At 35.6% G+C, this 22,993-nt stretch overlaps 1 protein-coding gene across 1 annotated transcript in view; it reads right to left on the reverse strand.

The window, feature by feature from the left end:
* Nucleotides 1-22,993, reverse strand: part of NDUFV2 (NADH:ubiquinone oxidoreductase core subunit V2) — a 41,336-nt gene that overhangs the window by 6,477 nt on the left and 11,866 nt on the right. Inside the window, exons 2-7 of the mRNA XM_069099661.1 lie at nucleotides 14,762-14,827; nucleotides 11,373-11,435; nucleotides 11,176-11,292; nucleotides 7,799-7,967; nucleotides 4,889-4,998; nucleotides 328-404 (exon numbers count right to left, since the gene is read on the reverse strand). Of these exons, the coding sequence (XP_068955762.1) occupies nucleotides 328-404; nucleotides 4,889-4,998; nucleotides 7,799-7,967; nucleotides 11,176-11,292; nucleotides 11,373-11,435; nucleotides 14,762-14,827 (602 nt within the window). The remainder of the gene's footprint in view (nucleotides 1-327; nucleotides 405-4,888; nucleotides 4,999-7,798; nucleotides 7,968-11,175; nucleotides 11,293-11,372; nucleotides 11,436-14,761; nucleotides 14,828-22,993) is intronic.

Consider the following 22,993-nt stretch of genomic DNA (forward strand, 5'->3'; position numbering starts at 1 on the left):
AAACATGACAGATGTTTGGAGTGCTTCCATGTAGAAAGAAGCAAGTTAGATATTTTGTGTTGCTTCTAGTGGCAGAAGATAATAAGCATATTTTGGATCAAAATAACTTTATATGGGTTTAATGTATGAGATAATTTCCTATCACTGTTTTCAAGGAGAGGTTTAATCTGATAGGGATGTTAACTGTAGTAAGGATTCCTGCTTTAGGGACAAAGTTGGACTAAATGACCTCTGAAGTCACTTCCAACACTTCTAAACTGAAAGAACAGATGTCTCCTTTAAAGACATGTAAACATTTAAATTTGTGTTATATAAATACAAACATACCTTGGTCCAGGTTTTGGAACATTGCCAGCTTTCAGCTCATCAATTATCTCTTCAATATCCTTAGGTGTCAAATCTTCCTATGAACAAAATATAAAAGATTTAAAATTATTTTACGTTGTTAAACATGCGATTTTTATATACTACATAAACCAGGGGCGAGGAACCTGCAGCCTCAAGGCCACATGTGGCCTTCTAGGTCCTTTTGACTGAGTCCAAGTTTTACAGAACAAATCCTTTCATTAAGGGGATTTGTTCTGTAAAGTTTGGATTCAGTCAAAAGGCTGTGTACATGTGGCCTTGAGGCTGCAGGTTCATATCCCCCATGACCCCCAAGTTTTTAAATACTTTTTTTGGTCAGATAACAGTTAAGGTTTTTTTCTTTTGGGATGGCAGAGAACACTTCCATTCACTTGGATCTAGTGTACGTGAGGGGGCAGGTAGGCAGCACAGTACATGATAAAGAACTGAAGGTAGTCAAGAGAACACTTCTTTGAGCCTGTTTCTTCCTCTTCTACAATTGTAGGGTGACTGTAGGGATGTAAATGTGACCTATTACATGCCATTATCAGAGATATCATATTTGAAATGAAGACACTGCTCAAATTCAAATTATTTAAAATATTCTTGGCAGTTCCAAGAGTTTAACCACCAAGCATGTCCATTTCAGGAAAATTTTCTTTGTTTTTATGGTTTTTTTCCCTAGACTGCACCTGGGATTTCACCGTTACAGACCAGAGGTTGTCACCACTCTACTTAGTACAGCCTGAACCAGATTAAAATGTAATTGGGAAATAGTTAGCAATACAGTAAAACATAGGTAACATTACATTTTAGAACTAAGTTGATGTAAGGACAACAGGGATTCTTATTTGACATCACTGATGTCAGTCCTGATGAGAAAACTCCCACTATTAATGAAGATAATAGCCCCCTGCTCTGTGTAATCTTAAAAGACTGCTGGAAGCACTGAAAGATTAAGTGACTTTGTGTTTGTGTCTAAGGGTGGGACTTAATGCTTTGCTGATTCTTAAGTGAGTTCTTTATCCAGTATGGCATGCTGCCTCTCTAGCCTGTTAGAGGTAAACAACTTTTTGGGTGGAATAAACTTCAAAAATTAAAAAAATTTCTGACAGAAAATTGCAAATTGCAAAAAAAGAAAACATATTATATTGATACCTAAACCAGGAAAAGTAAAAAGAGGAAGAATCATCTGCCAATTTTATTAATATGGATGCAAAAATCCTCAATAAATATATTACAAAGATTTTATACATTATGACCAAATGGGATTCATACCAGGAAGATAGGGATGGTTTAACATAAGGAAAACTATTAACATAATTGATTGTATCAACAATAAAAGTAACAAAACTCATGATAACATCAAGAGATGCAGAAAAAGCATTTGATAAAATACAATACTCATTTCTATTAAAAACACTTGAAAGTATAGGCATAAATGGATAAGAAGCATTTACCTAAAACCAATGAACAAGTAATATTTATAATGAGGTTAATCTAGAAGCCTTCTCAGTAAAAATCAGGCTGTGAAAGAAGGGTGCCCACTTTCACCAATATTATACTGGAAATCATAGCAATAGCAACAAGAGAAGAAAAAGTAGAAGGAATTAGTTTATCTCTTCTTGCAGATGATATGATACAATCATCAGTATTACTCTAAACCTCCTTTACTTAAATGTGTTTTCTATCTCTTCTCTCCTTCCTGGCCAACCATGCCCCAAGATGCTCTTCTGGGCTCTCTTCTTTGATGATCTCTCAACAGCTCTCATGGATTTAGTTATAACCATCCATACAAAGATGATTATCAGAATCTATACTGGCGTGAATCTCTTTTTTGAATTCTAATCTCATTACCAACAACCTAACATCTCTAACTTGAAGACCCACGGACACTTAAAATCAACATATCCAAAACAGAACTGATTAAAATTCTCTAAATCCTTTAAATTTCCCTATTTCTGTTGATAGCTATACTATCCTTTCAGTCACTCATTTTCAAAACCTTGGAGTCATCCTTGGTTCTTTCACTTTTCTTCAGCCCCCATATTCAATCTTGTTACAAAGTGTGTATGACCCTACATATGTCAGTTAACTAATATGGGCCTCGTTTCCTCACCTCTAAAATGGGGGGGTGGGAGGGGGAAGAAAAGGTGGCCAGCTAGATGACCTTAAGGTCTATGTAACATTAAATCTATGATGCTGTGATCGCTTCTCTTTATTCACATAGCTTCTGTCCTAATTCAAGCCCTCATCACCTGTACAATTAATCCTTTACAGTTGCCAAATTCATATTCTTAAAGCACAGATTTGACCATGTCATGGCTGTTCCTAATCAATTCACTCAAAACCTCAGTAACTCCCTAGTGCCTCTAGGATAAAAGACAGAAGCCTCAGCCCAGCATTTGAATTCCTCCACAATTTGTCTCCCAACTACTTTCCTCATCTTCTTTCATACTACTACCCTTTACAAACTCTCCTCTCCCAGTCAAATTGGTCTGCTAGCTGTTCTCTGAATGTGAAATTAATCTCCTTTCTGTTCATTTGCACAAGTGGTATCCTAAGTCTAGGATACTCATCTCCACCTCAAAGAACCCTGGGTTTCTTTAAAGCATGGCTCAGGTGCTCCTTCTCCACAAGGTCTTTCCTCATTATCCTGAACTATCTTTTGCTTGTAATTACTTTGCATTACATGCTATTCCCCTCTTCCCCACAGTAGAACGTAAGCTGCTCTTTAGGCTTTCCTGACACTTCTCTATCCTGATTTATCTACCTTTCTGACCATTCCTCATTGCCTTTTGCTGAATGTACTTTAAAGTTCTGTCCATTAACCCTGGATGTCCCTCAAGGCTTTTTTTCTTTTCCTTCTTTACTTTCTATCTCAGTTTTGATGATCACCAGCTCCCATAGGTTCAATTATTATATCTACACAGATGATTCCTAGAGCTATATATCTAGCACTAGTCTCACCTGAGGCACTAGTTCCACATCACTAATGCCTTTTGGGCATCTTGAACTGGATGTTCCATAGGCATCTCAAACTAAACATATAAATCTCTTCCCCCAAAACTTTCCCCTCTTATCAGATATCCTATTACTACTGAAGACAGTACTATTCTCCTCTTTGCAGCCTTGAGGTCATCCTTGATTCCTCACTCACACTTTAAATATCCAATCTATTTCCAAATCTTGTCATTTCTACTTTCATATGGCCCATTCTTTCTATCTACAAAGCTACGACCCTAGTACAGGCAGGCCCTGATCCTGTGTCATCTGGATGACTGAAATAACCTTTTAATTTTGGGGTTCTTAACTTTTTTCCTATCATGAACTCTTCTGCAGCCTAATGATGGAATCCTTAGAGTCATGTGTAAATGCCTAACATACAAAAGATCACAAAGAAAGCCAATTTTACTGAAATAGTTATCAAAATATTTTAGACAACAAGTTGATAGGGCTCAGATTAAGAACTCCTGTTCTAATTCGTCTCCCTTCCTCAAGTCTATCATAACTACAATCCATTCAGTTCCCAATGTGAGTTTCCTGAAGTATAAGTCTTGACCATGTCACCCACACACCCATCCCTACTGACATGAGGATCTAGTTAACTAACACTAGCATATACATAGCACTTTACAGTTTACAAACTACAAAATATTATATATAAGAATTCCATAACAGTGAAATTACACATCCATGCAGTCCTAAAGTGATGTATTAAAGTACCAAAGCAGAATTTGATGTAAGCTATAACAGAAAAAGTTCTATCAGATATATGTCTAAAAGAGGGGTTATGATCACTAGGGCACAGCAATTATGTTGAAAAGAAAAGGCTAAGACAATGAAATCTTTCAAATATTACAAATGAAAATTTTTGAAATAAACTATTACACGATAAACTTGTCTGGATAAATCTGTTTCATAAAAGCTTAATCCTCACATGAAAAAGAAAATTCTTCTATGAAAATGCAACTTTATAATATACTATGGCAGACTAAGGATTATTTTTGTCTTTTTAAATTACTAGTCATTTTACTTTTTTGCCCAATGATTAAAATGCTAATGTTCTCAACAGAATAAAACATTATCATTACTGTGAACTGGCACATGCTAAGAATATGAAAACAGTGTTTCATAACTGACATCTTTTAAGTATTTCAAATGTTTGCATGGGTATGGAAAAAAACTCACTTCTACTACAAGTTACTAACATGAACATGTCTTAAGGATGAACTTAGAAAAGGAGGTAATAACTAATCATTTCTCCTGACTAGACAAAGTAGGGAAAACACAGGAAATCAAAACCATTTATTTAAAAGCATTCAAGAGACTATCCCACATAATTCTTTTTTTTTTTTTAAAGCAATTGGGGTTATTAAGTAACTTGCCCAAGGTTACACAGCCAGTTTTTTTGTGTGGGTGTTAAGTATCTGAGGCCTAAACCGATCCTGGATCCTCCCCACTCCGGACTGGCGCTCTTACTGCGCCACCTAGCCACCCCTATCCCACATAATTCTAAACTTAATGAAAGTGAAATACTCACGTAGTAATTATCATTTATTTGTACCATCGGTGCGTTTACACAGGCCCCTAAACATTCTACTTCTATTAGTGTGAAAAGCTTGTCAGGTGTAGTTTCTCCAACCTTAATACCTAAAAAAAGAAATGATTATTACTAAAGTCATATTTTAACACAAAAATCTACCTTCTGGGATTTGGCCAATTTTGAATATTGAGTACAGAGCATTTCAAAACATTCTAAGTCTTAAAAAGAAAAGGTTAAGTTTTAATTAAGTTCAATTCAGCAAACATTTATTAAGCACCCACCGTTACTACAACACTGAGTCAAGGAAGGCAAAAAAACAAACTCCAGTCACTGTACTCAAGGAACTTGCTTTTAATAGGTGGATTAAGATTGGAATAGAAATGAATATGATGCAATGTAGAATATGATATGGATAAAGGAAACAGTCTAGACAAGAGTACTACAAAAATTTAAAGAGGGATCATTTTCAGCTGAGGGGCAGGGTTTGATGAAGATCAGGGAAAAGCCAGATGAAGGGGGCACCTAAACTGCATTTTGGGAAGGATGAAAAGGATTTCAAGAGGTAGAATTCTGTAACTTCAGCGAGAGGGCAATAGGAGAAAAATGGAGCTAAAAGGATAAGCAGACATAATTGGTAAGGTTGAAGAATGAATTTAAGAAGTGGAAGGGGAGATTCAATAAGTTAGAGGGGCAAGAAAGACAATTTTGAAGAGCTTAAAGAAGAATAGAGGAAGAGAAGAACAGGAGATGTTAGTAAGACATGACATGAGAGGGAAGTATGTAAGGAGAATTCTTCAGGAGACCTAGCTAAGACAGCTTCCAGGCTGGTATAGATTAGAGATACTCCCAAGACTTGTCAAACTGGAAAACTACTATTCACTTCTGGTAATTCATGGAGGAATAAAATGATTCTTCGAGCAAGAACCTAGAAAGCATTACCAAAAAGTAACAAGTCCTGAACAAGAAAAGTCCTCAGGAGCACTGAAGATATTTTCATTACTGTGCAAAAGCTTCAGAAGAGAGGCACATTTGGGAAATAAAGCTCTGATTAAGAAGATGGTGTCCAATAATGGGATGTGAATTTCTAGACTCAGCTTAAAATAAGAAATAACTGGCCTAAGGTCAGCAATGGGTGTGCCAAACAAGGTCTGCTAAGAATGTATTTGACTGGAGTCTTGCAGATGTCATTTAAAAGGTTATTAATTAAAACGAAAGGCAAAAGGAGAAAAGATCCAATATGTATTTACTAAGCCAGAAACAGAGGGAGGAGCTAAAATATAGTGTGAATAGCAATAAAAATGAATGCTTATTCACAAGGGAAACAATCCAATAAAGCAGTAATCAGATGTCGATATGAAAACACATCAGGTAGGGGTTGGCTAGGTGGCTCAATGAATAGAGCACCAGCCCTGAAGTCAGGAGGACCTGAGTTCTAATTTGACCTTAGACACTTGACACACTTACTAGCCATGTGACTTTGGGCAAGTCACTTAACCCCAATTGCCCCCCCCCAATAAATAAAATAAAAACACAAAGTGTAACTAATGAGATGAATTAGATTTTCAGGAAGTTAAATCTGACTTCTAAAACATCACTGAAACTTGGTAGAATAAGAACCATGACTATAATAAGGCTAAGTATATATCTTTTTCGAAAGAAGAATGAGTATTTGGAAGGAAGGTGGATGAGTAGCATTTGATATGTTAAGAAAATACAAATATGAGTAAGTACAGACACAAAAATAGGGAAAGCATGGTGGAGTACATTTGGGTAAAGATTGACAGAGGTGAATTTAGGTTTGATGAAAAGGGAAAAAGTTCCGATAATTAGAGTTTTACAAATACAAAGTGGGCTGCCTCAGAAGGTACTGAATTCTTCTCACCGGGATGTTATGGTCTCTCAAGTCCTTTCTAACTGTGACATTCTTTGAGATATGGGGAGAATGTGAGTGAGGGGAATGGCCAGTATGTATATAAAGATGCTGAAGAATATAAATCACTTGCAAAGTACATAAAAGGAAATAATGTGGGAAAAATAGTTTAAAAGTTATCTAGATTATTTGCAGTATCTTAAATGAAATGTAAAGTTTTTTGATTAGGGGAGTGATATGGTCAAATCTGTGTAGTTATATAAGGCTGTTTCTGCAGTTCTATGAAGAACCTAGGTAAGAAATAATTAGGGTGGTCATGGTTTGAGTAAAGAGGAAGGAATGGAAGTGGAAGAAGTAAAATCAACCATCTTTGCCAACCAACTAGATGTAGTATAAGATAGAACTTTTCTGCGTATCAGTTTCTTCATCCATATAAGGGCCTAAGGCAGAGACTTAGGGGATATTTAGAGTGGATGTGACATGGATTATTATTCAGTAAATGAGACTGAGGAGTCAGGTAGCAGGGATAACCAGGAGGGCAAATTTATGAGTTACAAATGAATTTATGTATTGGTCACTTTATAGAACATGTGCCATTGCTGTAACATTTTAAGATTTCTCTCACTGAAGCATTCCAATGCCTACTGAAATACACATTTCATTTGTTCAATGAATCCTTGGGTAACACTACTGAGAACATGATAAAATAGTATTTTCTGGAATGTTTAGAAGGGGAAAAGGTTTTGAGGCTGAGAAGGCGGCAAAAATGGGGCTGAGATGAAGGAAAATAAACATTAAGAAGGTAACTTGGTGGAAATAGAGGCCTGGTAGAATACTCTCTAGTGTTCCTATGAAATCTGTATTCTTGGGTTCGTTTTAGTTTCAATTTTTATACTTTAGTTGCACAAAAATATAATGTACATTTTTATAGCAAATTAAGCTGAATGCCAAAGAAGAAATCAGGTTTTTCTATGTCAAACCCCTCCAAAACAAGTTTTTTCTTTTTTTTAATGGTGCAAATAAAATCAGTCCCATACCAAGCTTTTTTTGAATGGCCTCCAATATGCTATCAGAATCTCGAAGCATACAGGGTGTAGTAGTGCAGACTTGAATGTGATACTTTCCAACTGGCTTTCGATTATACATTGTATAAAAAGTTGCTACTTCATATACTCTCATTGGAGGTACTTGTAAAATTTCAGCAACCTAGAACACAAGATCATTTTGAGAAAAATTAACAAAATATTTATTGATCATAAATTAGTGCTTTGAGGGTATGTCCAAAAGTCCTTGGTTTTAGAACTGGCTTAGTTTTCTAGAAACCAGAAAGTTCTGAAAGGACAAATTTGGCCTAATGTTGACAAAAAAAAGAAAAACTGGTCAACTGTTAATGAATTAGAAAAAAATTTTCCAAATAGACCTGACTATGCCCCAAAGTAGGATTCATAGTTTCATTTCTCAATTTTTAAATCATTGTTTACTCTTAATATTTGTATCTCTCATGTTTAAAGTTTGGTTCATTATCTTTGACCTCTCTGCAGCATTTGAGAGCAGCAAGGTGATACAGTGGAGTGAACCTAATCAGGAAGAACTGAGTTTAAATTTGACCTCGCCACTTAATGGCTATCCTTTAAGTGCTAGCTATTGACTACCTTTATCCCCACAAATATTCTCTCCTGGTTCTCCTTCCTACCCAAGTCTCTGTTTCAGGCCTTTTTCCCCCTATATATACTCCAGTCACTTGATTTTATCAGCTCCTGTGGGTACAATTATCTCTATGCACAATCTAAGATCTCAATCAGTATGCCCAAAACAGAACTCGTCTTTTTCCCAAAACCTATCTCTCTTCTAAACTTCTATCGCTGTTGTTGGTACTACCATCATTTCAGTTAACTCAAGTTTGCAACCTCAGTGTTATCCTCCTGTCAGTCTCATTCACTTCACATATCTAGTCAGTTGCCAAATCTTCTATCATCTTCTGCCTGTCTCCTTTTCTCTATTCACATAGCTATCACCTTAATTTAGGCCCTCATATCTCACCTGAACCTCTCCTCTAGCTTAGTAAGTCTTCCCTAATTCAAATCTCTCCCCACTCCTGACAATGAACCCATCCATCACACAGCTGCCAAACAGATTTTCCTAAGTACAGATCTGATTGTCATTGTTCAAACTGGAGTGGCTCTTTAGTACTTCTTATATCAAATTTAAACTCTGTTGTTTGGCTTTTAAAGCTCCCCTCACAACCTGGTTCTTCCTACTAACTACTCTCCTCCACAGAACTCCACAACCCAGTTGTACTAACCTACCTTCTGCTCTTCACTCACACTGTGTCCCATTTCTACACTATGATCCTCCCTGCCTAGAATGACCTCTGAGCTTCTCTTGCTTCCTTCTAGATCCTACTTTCCTAGACTCAGCTCAAAGGTCACAGTCTGCAGGAGGCCTCTCCTGACCACCCAAAATCCCTCCCTAGGCTGAAGGACCTTCTCTGACGTTATCTCCCATTTACTCTTTTACATATTTATATAGATGATTTCTCCCCTTATACAGAGGTAAGTAAGCTCCTTGAGAGAAGGTAATGATTTGCTTTTTCTTTGTAGTCCACTGAACTAAATACATGTTGACTTATTTACTCACTATTTAATCTGAACAGCAAGAATTCAACTACAGTATCTGAAGCAATCATTAGTGTTGTTGTTTAATTGTTCCATTTAAATCATAGCACAGTGAAGAATTCTGAATCTAAGAGTCAGAAGACCTGATTTTCAATTCTTGCATAAGCAAATAACTTCATTTCTCTGAGCTTGCTTCTTTATTTATGAGGCAATTGCTACATATATGTTACTAGTAAAAATAAAACCTTTAACAACTTTTTCAATGGAGCCTAATAATTCTTTATGAGAGGAGAGAATTCTAACTCAGATATGAGAGAATACACCCACTATCTCTTTACTACTTAACATTCTCATTCTAAATGTACCTTGAATCCAAGAATATTCTTATTATCTGTCTTCTTTTAGTTTTAAAAGAATGCCCTTTTATTGTTCTGTACTTTTTACTACAATAATGCAAAACATCTCTATCTTGTACAAAATGAGATGGCTTTTTATTGTAGTTTACTCATCTCAAAAACTAATCCAGCTATTTTCTGGTAAGCAATCTAATATTATTAATTTAGTCTATAAAGTTTTATGATTCAACCCCAAACATTCTATACCCTATTATGATGGTGGGGCTCTACCAAGACACTTGAGGTGAAAATGATGAACTTTCCAATATCAAAGATACTGAAAAAAATATACTCAAATAGAGATTTCCTGACCTTGAATTATATATGATAAGATAGGTTTATTCATCAATCTTGTGTGTGTGTACATCTGATTCAAAAGTTACCACTCTGGTCATAGCTAAAAGTGTGTGAGGGTTAGTTATGGAAGCAAGTGACCCAAAGCAAAAAAACACAAATAATCTCACTTTTGCAGTTCTCTTGGACCTATTATTAAAATATGCTTTCAAATACTGTGACTTATTTTCTATTTAAAAATACAAAAAAAAAATGCTCCTTTTTCTCCCCCAGTAGTGTCTCTTCTATGGCTACCATCGTGTCTACATATTTCTGGCTCAATTCTCAAATTAAAATCACTAATTGTGAAGTGGTGATACAATCAGAAACCTTGATTCAAAATAAGACAAGACAGTATTTTCACATTTTCTTTCATACTGTAAGATACAATTTTATTATTTATTTTTATCCTGTGTCCAGTACTTACTGCTGCTCTTCAGCTTTGTCTAAATCTTTGTTACCCCATTTGGGATATTCTTGGCAAAGATACTTAAGTCATTTACCGTATCCTTCTCCAGTTCATTTTACTGATGAGGAAACTGAGGCAAACAGGGTAGAGTGAGTTGCCCAGAATCACATAGCTAGTAATTGTCTGAAGCCAGATTTGAATTCAGGAAGACTCATCTTCCTGACTCCAGGCCTAGTACTCTATCTAGGTACCCACTGTGCTACCTAGCTGCACTCCAGTTATTACACTTAACTACATTTCTTTCTTCAAAGAACTATTATCATGTGAATATAGTTTATAACTTCTGTGGAACCTTGGTCTATGTATCTTTTCACTACATTATGTAACTTTTCTGCCATTATATAATTGCAATAGGAATGCTATCATCACTATTCCCTTCCTATTAGTGCAAAAAAACGCATCTTTTCAAGGCTCCTGACATTTTCTATGAGACCAGTATAAATACAAATAAAACTGTCCAATGGGAAACATCTAGACTATAAAAGAAATTTTTCTTACAATTGGACACTAACTTTTACATCACATAAGAATTTTTCATTAAAAGCTACTATTTAAATCGTACTACTCATTATAAAATAAAGCAACAAAATTGTATTAGATACCTTGTTCATGGCAGAGATGGGCAACCATCCATTCTGCCTTTGGGCTAAGTCCAGTACTGGAAGCACAGCTGCTGCTTTATGTCCCTCTGGGTAATTCTTTACAATTGCTTCTATCCTCTGTATAAAAGAAAAAAGCACCTGTCATATCCAAATGAGTCAATGTTTTCTATATTAAACATGATGTAATTTATGCATACCTTATAGTTTTCTGGTGTGAAATCAAATGGAGTATCTGGGTTATTTTCAGGAGTATCTCTATGCTATATAAAAAGGAAAAAAAATAATTTAAAGCAAATTGCTTAAAATGTAATTTTCCCAAGAGTATTTCATGGTTTTTAAAGTCCTTGTAGAAGCAATAATATTTTAAAAATCAGCTTTTACACATCTACTGATGGTGTGTTCTTCAATACCCTTTTTATTCACCAATGCAACTTTCAAATGCTCCATACTTCAGTTAAATGAACTGCTATGCTAAAAAAAAAATATCACCTAACTAGTCAAGCTTCTACTTACGAGCTTTTAAAAACTTAGCTAGGCTAGTCTTTGGACAATAAGACCCATACTCAAAGTAAGCCAGCCTTCCTAACATTGAAGAACTTGCTAGACTTTGTGTTCCACTTAGCATAATCCCTTTGAGAACCCAGGGTCATCTCCACATTAAAATATCTAAATAGAACTTTCATAGAGATTACTATCCTTAAATTGGACATTTCTTTAAATCCATACAACACTCCAGTCAGTACCTATCTATTTCTTACTTCATTTTCTTATTCTACTAGACTAAGCTCTATGAAGGCCAAGAACCATGTCTTACTCTATAATAATTTTCTCCAGCACACAGCATATCAAGTACATCTCTATATATAATTCTATATTCAACAAATGTTTGTTGAATTAATGTTTTTGAACACAATATAATTATAGCTGAACATGACAGCTAATCTTCTGCTGTTAGTATATTTCAATTAGCTTATACAGCAATGACAATGGCAAACTGTGCATTTGATTAGGATGAAAGGGATTCCTTATGAAGACTGACCGAAAAATTGGGGCTCAATTCTAGAAATACAGAGATAAATATGATAGGTTAAACATGGATTTCCCCTTCCCAAATTCTGTAAACATACAAACATTCCCTTGAAATTTTGAGACTTGGGGCAGCTAGGTGGCGCAGTGAACAGAGCACCGGCCCTGGAGTCAGGAGGATCTGAGTTCAAATGTGGCCTCAAACACTTAACACTCACTAGCTAGCCATGTGACCTTGGGCAAGTCACTTAACCACAATTGCCCAGCATTCCCCCCCCTCCAAAAAGCAAAGGAAGGAAGGAAGGAAGGAAGGAAGGAAGGAAGGAAGGAAAGAAAGACATTTTGAGAATTCATCTTAGGATAAATAAAAGAAACTACAACACAGAATAGTTGGGAAATAGGGTCTTCAAAATATTTGAGTATTATAAAGTACATCTAGTGCTAATATGAAATTATCGTGAATATAACTTAATTTGTCAATCAAGTCAACAAGCATTTATTATACCACTTTACTATGTGCCAGAAACTGCTAAGCCCTCAAAACATGAATATAAAACAAACAAAAAAAAACCTAATCCCTGCCTTAATCAGAAAGTACATCAGAATCTGATCATGTGTTTTGGAATTACTACAATGAGCATCAATAAGCACTGTATCCTTGATATGTAAAAATATCAGTTGAGACATAAATTAGTACTTTCTACATTAAAGTACAGTAATGATGAATAAATTTATGAAATTATGCAAAGAAGTGATAAAAGGCTTAAATATAAGTAGGTTTAGAAATAATTTAGATTAATTCATATAATAGTAGAGGTTTGTAGTGAATGATTAAGGAAACCTAGGGATTTTTTGGAGTAGATTCTTAACTTTTAAAAAGTAGAGGCCATGGAAAGCTATCATGTCCTCCCACAAAAAAAATTAAAAAAAAAGGAATCTTCCTTCCCCCTTTTGTCCTACAATTACAAACAGAATACTGGGTTTGACCACTGAATTGTAAAATGTTAAGAAGCCAGATGGTATCTCAGACATGTCTAGTCTCCAGTCACCCTGACCTTGCCCTGGACCTAGATGGCTCTGGAGGAGAAAGTGAGGGTGGTGACTTTACACAGCTCTCCCTCACTCAAATCCAATACACTTGCAAGTCATTGTCCTGATGTCATGGTCCTCTTTGAGAATAAAGGACAAAACAATATGTGGAGTTTAAATGCTCACATTGACTTTTCTCAATCTATTTCATTTTTTTGTCCAATTCTTTGACTAATGCAGTTAAGTAACTACATACTTAAAACCTGTCTGGAAATTGCTATAAATGAGGATCCTGACAGCATTTAAAAATGAATTGAAAAAAATGCAATGTTAAAATATTTGGGTACTTCATTAGATATTATATTAATCATACAGGATTACCCTGTTTATAAACTTTTTTTTTTTGGCAACCAGGGTTAAGTGACTTGCCCAAGGTCACACAACCAGTGCCAGTGAAGTGTCTGAGGCCACCTTTGAACTCAGGTCCTTCCTGACTCCAGGGCCAATGCTCAATGCACTGCATAAACTCTATAGGGGAAGTGAAAGTATATCTTCTCTCCCCAAATACTAGCCACAAACAACAATTAGCTTAACACTAACTGGCTTTATTCTTTCTCTTAAAAAACAAACTACACAGTACATCCGCTTCAATAATGTCCAAGAAATTGCTTATCAACAGGAAACCATTATCACATTGAGATTAGCATTTAAACAGAACTACTACTCTATATATTTTTTGGATGGAGAATAGAACACCCTAATAATTCCTCAAGATACCAACTTTCAAAGATTTCAAACTTTCAAAGAAGGAATGAAACATTTATTAAGTGACTATTACGTGCCAGGCACTGTGCTAAATGCTTTACAAATATCAGCTCATCTGTAATATTAATCAGTTTTTATTTAAATGGAAATAATTTGGGGGGTGGGGTGCGTGGCAATCCATGTAAATTTGCTGTCATAAAGCTCTGAAATATTTTTCATCTATTAACAGTCCAAGAATAATAAAAATACACTGATTATAATAACCTCTAAATTAAACATAAATTGTATATGTAAATACTTTTATGAATTCTTAAATAAAGCCCCTTGCTCAGGGAAAAGGATTATAGTCTTTCTGAATGCCAAATAAAATTTATCAATGTAAAATAGTATTCATAATAAACAGGGATATCTTGTGGAGGGGGTGCCAATTATGATGTAAAGACAAAAGACCTCTTTGTTATAAAACATGTCTATCCGCCGCGAGAACCAACTCCAAAAAATCACGTGACCACTGGACTAGAGACATTCCTATGCTAAGATAAACCACAGCCAGAAGTCATAGAAGGTAATCCAACTAGAGCTGTACCTAGTGAGCAGTGGTCCTTTAGGCAGTTATCTTAATGGCAATAAGGATAAATGGTCAGTGTAAACCAATGTACTGTGTGTCTAAAAACCTTGGGAGTAATTAATGAATGCTATGGGTTCCACCCAAGTTTTCAAATGTTTGCCTTTCCATTTCTAAGAAATAATCTAGGAAATGACTTACCACAAATAAGGCTCCTCCAGCTCCACTTTGCACAGCTGTTTTGTGTAAGCATCTCATCTGTCTCCCCTACAAATAAAATTAGGTTTAGTAAATTACATGCCTTGGGCACAATTTTACACTTTTCCCAGACCCAGATTAGAAAGAGTATAATCATAGAATTTTAAAGCTGGTTGCTGAATTCAAACCTTAGCAACGATCTAGTCTAATTCTTTGTTTATCAGACAATGGAATGGCTAGTACATCTTTTTTCACTACAGTTTGTCATGTGGAGTGTTAATGTGCCATTGACATAACTTCCCCTTATGATCAGTTTGGATGCAAGTTTCTCCCAATTAAACAATGAAGCTTGGATCACTGTAAACATGTCATCATTCCATAATAAAATAGATATTATTTTGCAAGTGTCAACTATACTCCCCTGCAAATCAATTAAGTAACTCAGGTTTAGAAATAGTACCTATAAATTAGCTATAGCACTAATAGATGTTTGCCGAGAAGATTTGTTTTGGAAGATATCAGATTGATTATCTTTTACTTCATTCCCCTAGGGCATAAGCAGCAAAGCTTTTGTTATTCCTACAGCTGGTGAGAAGTAAAAGCCTCCTAGCAACAAAGATTCTTAATTGCAGTAACCTACAAAGACTAACAACAAACTTCAGCTTCACAGACAGAGCCACCTAAAGATGGTATTGTGTAAATTCAATGAGTTTTAATAGTAACATTCAGTGGAACACGAGTTTCAAGGGAACAGCAAAGGGTTGTGCAACTCAGGAGGATAAACAGGAAGCAGAGAGGAGGTAAGGATTAACAATGACCAAGGAAAAAAAGAATTTTCCCCAGTCAGAAAGCTTTCAACTAGAAGAAAATAAGTGGTCTTAGGGTTGGTAGTTAGATGGACCAACTGGTTTTATTTAAATATAGGATAACTGAAAAGACAAAGGGGTACAGTAGAAGACACTGATTTACAAGACAGATTGTATGTATACCTTTATCTCTTTAACTTGTCTCAATAGTCTTTGGATTACACACATACTGTTTTCTCTTCCCACCAAATTTGTCATTAACAGAATCTGGACTTTGAGAGTCAAACAGAATGACAGAAGGTATGGAGGTTAAAGTACAATGAACAGCTAAAAATTATCTCTATACTATTAAAAACCCAGTCTTTTAAATCTCATTGTAAATGTGACTACCACCTAACACTATATATAATAATCAATTTGTTCAACAAATACTTAGTGAAAGCATATCAATTGGGGAGGAGGCCTGAAAAGTAGGTGTCATCATAGATAGAGTGCCAGGCCTGAAGTCAGGAAGACTCATTTTACTGAGTTCAAATGTGGCCTCACACTTACTAGCTGTGTGACCCTGGGGGACTCACATCACTCTGTTTGCCTCAGTTCCTTCATTTGTAAAATAAGCTAGAGAAATGGCAAACCACTCCAGTATCTTTGCCAGGAAAACCCAAAATGGAGTCATGAAGAGTTAGTCACAACTGAAATAACAGGTCAATGCAGGTCCTGTGCTAGGCCCTAGAGGTAAGACACAGCTTTGAACAGAAACTTGAAAACCTTATCCAAGTAGCAGACTCCTTAAAAACAAAAAGAACTCAATGACTCCATAAAGCAAGAAATATTAAAGAAAACAAATATCATATTCTACATTTTTAACAAGTTTAGATGAAAATAATAATTAATATTAGAAAAAAGTATTGAAACCAAAAAGCAGCATTTCAAAGTGGATAGCAAGTCAGTTCAGTCAGGAAGACATAGGTCCTCCCTTTGACAAGCTTAGCTGTGTGACCATGGTTAAAGTCACATCCTTTCAGTGCCCAAGGCATCTGCAGAACATTTTCTGCACTTGTCCAGGGATTTTCCTCACCAGGAGCTTCATATACCAATGAAATTGAAGATCAGATTTAAGAAAAAAAATTAAACTGCAAGCATTTATAAAAAAAAAAAAAGTTTTCCCTTGCTCAAAAAGCTGTATCTGATCTTTACACTTTACAATCCACCAAAACCTGTTTTCTGAACACAGTTCTCATGCCCTACCTCCCAGCCTTTGTCATGTCTCTGTGTGTATGAGATGTGTGTAATGTGTCTGCCAGGTCTGGAATGCTCCCCCTTCTCACCTCTGTTTTATGGAATACTGGGCTCTCTTAAAAGCTCAGCTCCAGTGTTACCTCTTACACGAGAGGCTTTTTCTGATCATCCCTGGGGTTAGTGTGGGCTTTCAAAAATGTCACTTTGTATTTACTTTCTTATATAAATACATGGTTTCACACACAACCCTGCTCCCAAAGGGACCGTTTTATTTTTGGCTGTGCATCCTCTGCTACCTAAGTACAATGCCTTCCTTATTGTAGCCACTTAGTAAATGTAAAAGTAAATGCAAAAGGTTTTTTAAACTTGGGATTGTTATTTAAGATCCATTCTGACAGTTTTTTTCATATTTACAGAAAGAACAGACCATTGAAATCTTCCTGCACTTGCACATTCTTGTGTAGGATGTTTTTGACAACCACAAGGATCTTAAATTCTTCAGGCTAAGGCATAATCTATCGGATAATTGCTACTTCCTCATGCTACCACTGACATAGAGATTCTAGCTGTTGGTGTATTATCTGATCTCCCCCATTAGACTGTGAGCTCTTCCAGGGTAGGGACTGTCTTTTTCTGTATCCCCGGCACTTACCACAGTGCTTGGCCTGTAGTAGATGCCTAATATCCATTGACTGAGATCACCGATCTGCTAGTGAAGTAGTAAAGGATACTTCCTTTTTCTCAGATAGCTGAGACTGCTAGATAAAAGACTTCTAGATACTGAATTATTATCATACCTACATTAATATTTACAACATATTCTCTGATATACTAGGATCTGAAGTCTCTTCCTTACTATGCAGCTGAGTTCCAAAGCCCCTGCCATACACAGCCCCATGATTTTCTCTATTTCCCTTTAATATGAACCTCTTAGATCAACTTCCTTTCTCCCACTGAGGAGAAAAGAAAAACTAATGTCATCTACCTGGAATAATTAATAACTTTAGTGTCAAGAGAAAGGGATAAATTCGTACAAAACCAAAACCTGGCATTAGTTCCATCATTTAAGTAGCCCTAAACACTCTGAGAGGCAGACATCGTACAGTGGATAAAAACACTCCTTGTGTGGGAGATGTGATAAACAGACTCCTTAACCTAATGGGGTCTCACTTCTATCTGTAAAATGGAGATGATAACTGTATTGCCTACTTCAGAACTGCTTCTAGGAAAAAGTCTATATAAATTTGAGTTATTATTCACAGATAAGTGACAACAGCTACTATATAAAATCAGCACTTTATACAATACTTTACATGCCTTCTATTTGTTCATCACAATAACCTTGCATATATGCTCACTTAGTGACAGGCATTGCACTAAAAGGTAGAGATATAAAAACCAATGTGCCCTATCTGCCCGAAGCTCTGTGTATTCCACTGGTCTTCATGATGACCATGCTTAGAGCACTAGTTCTGGAGTAAGAGGACTTAGGTTCTAATCCCCACTCGGAAACTTACTATGTGAGACAAGTCACAAACTCCCTAGGCCTCAGTTTCCTCAACTGTAGAATTGAGAAGGTTGACCTAGATCCTTAACTACTAAATGCCAAACCAAGGTCATTCCTCACGCCAAGATAGGAAAACATTCTGCCTCCCAAATCTGATATTTTGATTGCTTCAATGTTCCTGAAGAAAAGCAGAAATCTTAAAAAAAAAAAAAAACTATTATGAGAGAAATTAAGAGCTACAAGGGATAGAAAGACAGGTTAGATAGACAAGAATAAGTTGGCCTTTCCTGAACTATGTTCCTGACAGGACAGAGTACATATCTACTATTTTATAATGTCCCTAATGCTGCTCTCCCATTAATGCACACAATCAAAAATAGAATACATCATTTCCAGTAAATTACTAGCTCTGGCGTTATATGGTTTGTTCACTGGCACTACATCTGATCAGCCTGACACATACGAATATAATTAAGTTTACCAAGACTGACATCAGTTTTCTTTAGAAAATTTTATTCACTGGGCAGCTAGGTAGTACACTATATAGAGCACCAGATCTGGAGTCAGCAGACCTGAGTTCGAATGTGGCCTTAGACACTTACTAGCTGTGTGTCCTGGGCAAGTCATTTAACATTTACCTCAGTTCTCTTATCTGTAAAATGAGCTGGAGAAGGAAATGACAAAACCACATTAGTACTTTGTTAAGAAAATCCCAAATGGGGTTTTAGCAAGAGTCGGATACGACTGAAACAACCAAACAATAGAAATTAACTTTTTAGCAATCTTGCAAATTAAAATTAGTAAACGCAATTCCACTGTGGGAGCCAAAAGGAAATTTTATAAATAATGAACAATAATGCTTCAAATTATCTGATTCTGACAACACAATGAAGTTCCAGCCCACATACATATGAAAAAATACTGTATACTAATAGGGACTCTCAATTTCATACACCATTTTCATTTGTCCTACTTTGTATATGGAAAAGGACATTTTTGGTTTTTTGGTGTTTACACTTGGAATTTTTTAAAAGTTTAACTTATTTAAAAAAGCTTTTGCCTGACTTTAAAAATAAAGATATTACACTATTATGACCTTCTGATATGCTATTATAAAGTACACTGATACAAAAACTAACAAAATCAGTACCTCTCAATTCACAAAACTGTTATTAAGTGGGTACACAACTCCCTTATAAAATATAATAATTTTATATTTAGCATTTAAAGCAGTTCGCCTGTATCACCACATTTATTCTCAAATCCACTTTAGATTTGCAAGGAACAAATCATTTTAACCATCATTCAACTAAAAAAGCCAAGATCCTAGGTATCTGAATTAGCATTGTTTGATGGACAATCTCAGTTTCATCTCATGTGGACAAAAGAATGGTTCTAATACCTATTAGAGGTAGGCAGCAGGCCTTTGGTAGAGAAAAAAGGCCAGTTAACCTGGGCTGACTCCAAGTATATAAAGTTTTTTCCACTAGACTATGAAATGTTTACAACCTACTCAATAAGTTCCAAATGAGAAGTATAAATGTTTACAGAAAATCCAAATAATTTTCCTAGTAAGAACATGTCCTGATATAAAGCAGAAGTAATAATGTAGGGTTCCAATTCCAGCTTACTCACTTTAACAACCAAACTGCCTCAAAAGGAATAAAGAAAATTTTAGGATTCTCTACAGTACCGTTTGTAGCAATATGGTCTTTAGAGAGCATATTATTTCCTCTCAGGATTGATATCCCCTGCAGCAAAACTAAGAGCTCCAGAAATGACAAAATCAAAGATTTCATATTTTAAAGTAAACGATTTTGAAGTAACAAATATTTCCTACTTTCTTGTTTAAAGAAGCTATCTACACATTGCCTCACTAATTCCATACTGAGGATTATAGACATAGACCTGGAAGATACCTGGAAGATCAGCTAGTTCAACCTTTTTAAAAATGAGAAAATGAAACCTGTAAAGATTAAGTGTCTTGCATAGTCACACAGGTAGCAAATGGCTGAGGTGAGATTTGAATTTCAATCCTCTGACTCCAAATCCAGAATTCTTTCCACTATTCTCTATCACACCATTGACTAATATTGAACTTGCAATCTACTAAATCCCCCAGATCTTTTTTTTTTATAAAGATGAAATGATAGCTTTCCAAAGAGGAAAGCTAATTAAAAAAATTTTTAAGCTAATTTTTTAAACCAAAATGGAAGTATAACATTAAATGTCATCTTATTTTCAGCTCAATGTCCTATCTAGAAAGACATAATCTTGTCATTCATTCAATTTGCAATCTAGCCATCCTAGCTTTGTCTCATCATTTGAAAACCTGATAAATATTCCAGGAAAAGTCTATCCCCAGACGTAATAAAAATATTCGATAGCACAGAACCAAAAATTAATACCTGGGGCACTCTCTTAAAGACTGCCTTCTAAGTTCACCATTAATGACTATTAACCATTAATGACTACTTTTGGATTTGACCACTATGCAGAGGTACATGAGTTCAAACTAGAAATTAGCAGCTACCTATCATTTTAAACCTCTTGATCTATACTTTTTCATTCAGTTCTTAGCAATCCTAGCAATCCTTACCATGACTCCAAGTGTCACAACATTTACGTTTTATATAGATAATTCTTGGTTTTCAATTTTTAATGGCAGTAATAGCTATATTTTCATTACAATTTATTTTTAAAAATCCTACAATAAAAGACCTGTGATTTCATCCAAGTATGTACTCCTTCCACCAATACAAGATGTAATCCCTCCATGATTCTATACAGGGTTACAGAAATTACTGCTGTCAGAAAAATTTTAATCACCTGGTTGCCAATCTTGCAAAGCCCTTTTGGAACCCAGAACCACAGTAGAATTTTAATTGGAAAGGTTTTAAACATTTAAAAATCAACATAGACTAAAAAATTAATGGTAAAACTCAAACGATAAATTTTACAACTGGTCAGGAGAAAAATGAAAAATGTTTACATAAAACTACTACATATTCCAAGCCCTAAGGCTTAGAATATCCACTGATCACCACCTGAAAGACATTCTATGAGGAAAACCAACAGGTAAAATTCCGAAATCCCCAGCTCAAGGATGAAATATTATGAGCAACAACATAAAAAAAGAAACAATTTAAATATGGTGGTGCCACAGTTAGAATTACACAGTCGAGGCTACACTAAAAGACCACAGGTCTTGGAACACGATTATATCCAAGAGCAAAAGAACTGGGGTTGAGGTAAAAAAAACATTAAGCATAATCCTGAATAAAAAAAAAAAACATTTAATGAATTGTCAGACTTTCAGGATTTCATTAAAAAAACAAACCTTGAACTTAATAGATTTGACATATAAGATCCAAGAGAAATATAAGGTACATCTCAAAGACTAATTACCAGGGACTCAATAAGGACAGACTGTTTACCTTTTATATGAGAGAATGTAAAATGTTTAAGATTCTTACTAGTAATTGGGTATTGTGGTAGACCGAATATGATATGATTTAAAAAAATAAAACTTTAGGAACAGGTAGAAAGCAATAATTTTATACAAATGATGCTCTAAAGAAAGAACTGACACTGAGGAATTAGATGGGGGAGGAGGGCTGGTAGTTCTGGAATCCGATTTTCATTGGGAATGGGTTTAAGAGGATAGAAGGGTATAAAAGTCTTCTAAATTCTGAAAGAAATAAAAAGGTAAGGGGATAAAAAGCGGGGAGAGGAGAGGGGAGGAATTTCTAGAGGGGAGGGGGAGGGAGTAAGATGGGGGAGGGTGTAACAGAAGGGTGTTTAGATTAATGGGAAAGGTGGGTAGAAGTAGAGGAGTCAGGAGGGAAACGAAATAACAGATACACACAAACATAAAATAAAGGTCAGGAGTAGAATTTATTAAGAAAAAAAAAGCAGGGATGGTAATCATGATCTCAGGCAAAGCTAAAGCTAAAATACATTTAATCACAAGAGAAAAATAGGGAAACTTACACTATATGTCATCCATTCTAATCAATATTGTTTTAGATTACTTAAAATAACTAGACAGTATAAGGATGGACTATTGCTGTGGTATAGGAAATGACGAGCTGGTGAACTTAAGAAAACTATAGAAAGACTCAGATTTATGAAGGAATAGGTAATCCACCCTCAGAGTAACAGAGGACAAATTAGTATAGTATGTTTTTGCATAGATGCGTATGAATGTCTGTATATATATGTCTATATATCTCTATATATATGATTATAAACATATAAGTATATGTATGTGTATGCATGTTCCTGTGTGTGTGTCCATGCTTAATTGAACCTTCTTTTTTTTTTTTTGGAGGGGGGAAGGCAAGGTAATTGGGGTTAAGTGACTTGCCCAAGGTCACACAGCTGTGTGTCAAGTGTCTGAGGCTGGTTTTCAACTCAGGTCCACCTGACTCCAGGGCTGGTGCTCTATTCACTGCACCACCTAGCTGCCCCCTAATTGTACTTTCTTGGGGGAGGAAGGGCCAAAAAAGAACAAAGTAAAAAGTGCACGGAAGAGAACAAAAGAAAATTTACAAGGAAAGAAAAGAACAGCTCTGAACACAACACTTAGTAGTTATTATATACCGTGTTTCCCCGATAATAAGACCTATCCCGAAAATAAGCCCTCCCCTTACTGTGTAAGATTCCTCTAAAATAAGCCCT

This window comes from Petaurus breviceps, unplaced genomic scaffold, assembly GCF_028583685.1.
Source record: "Petaurus breviceps papuanus isolate PSGF00001 unplaced genomic scaffold, PetGlider_PUasm1.0 38, whole genome shotgun sequence".
In the NCBI taxonomy this organism is placed as follows: Eukaryota; Metazoa; Chordata; class Mammalia; order Diprotodontia; family Petauridae; genus Petaurus; species Petaurus breviceps.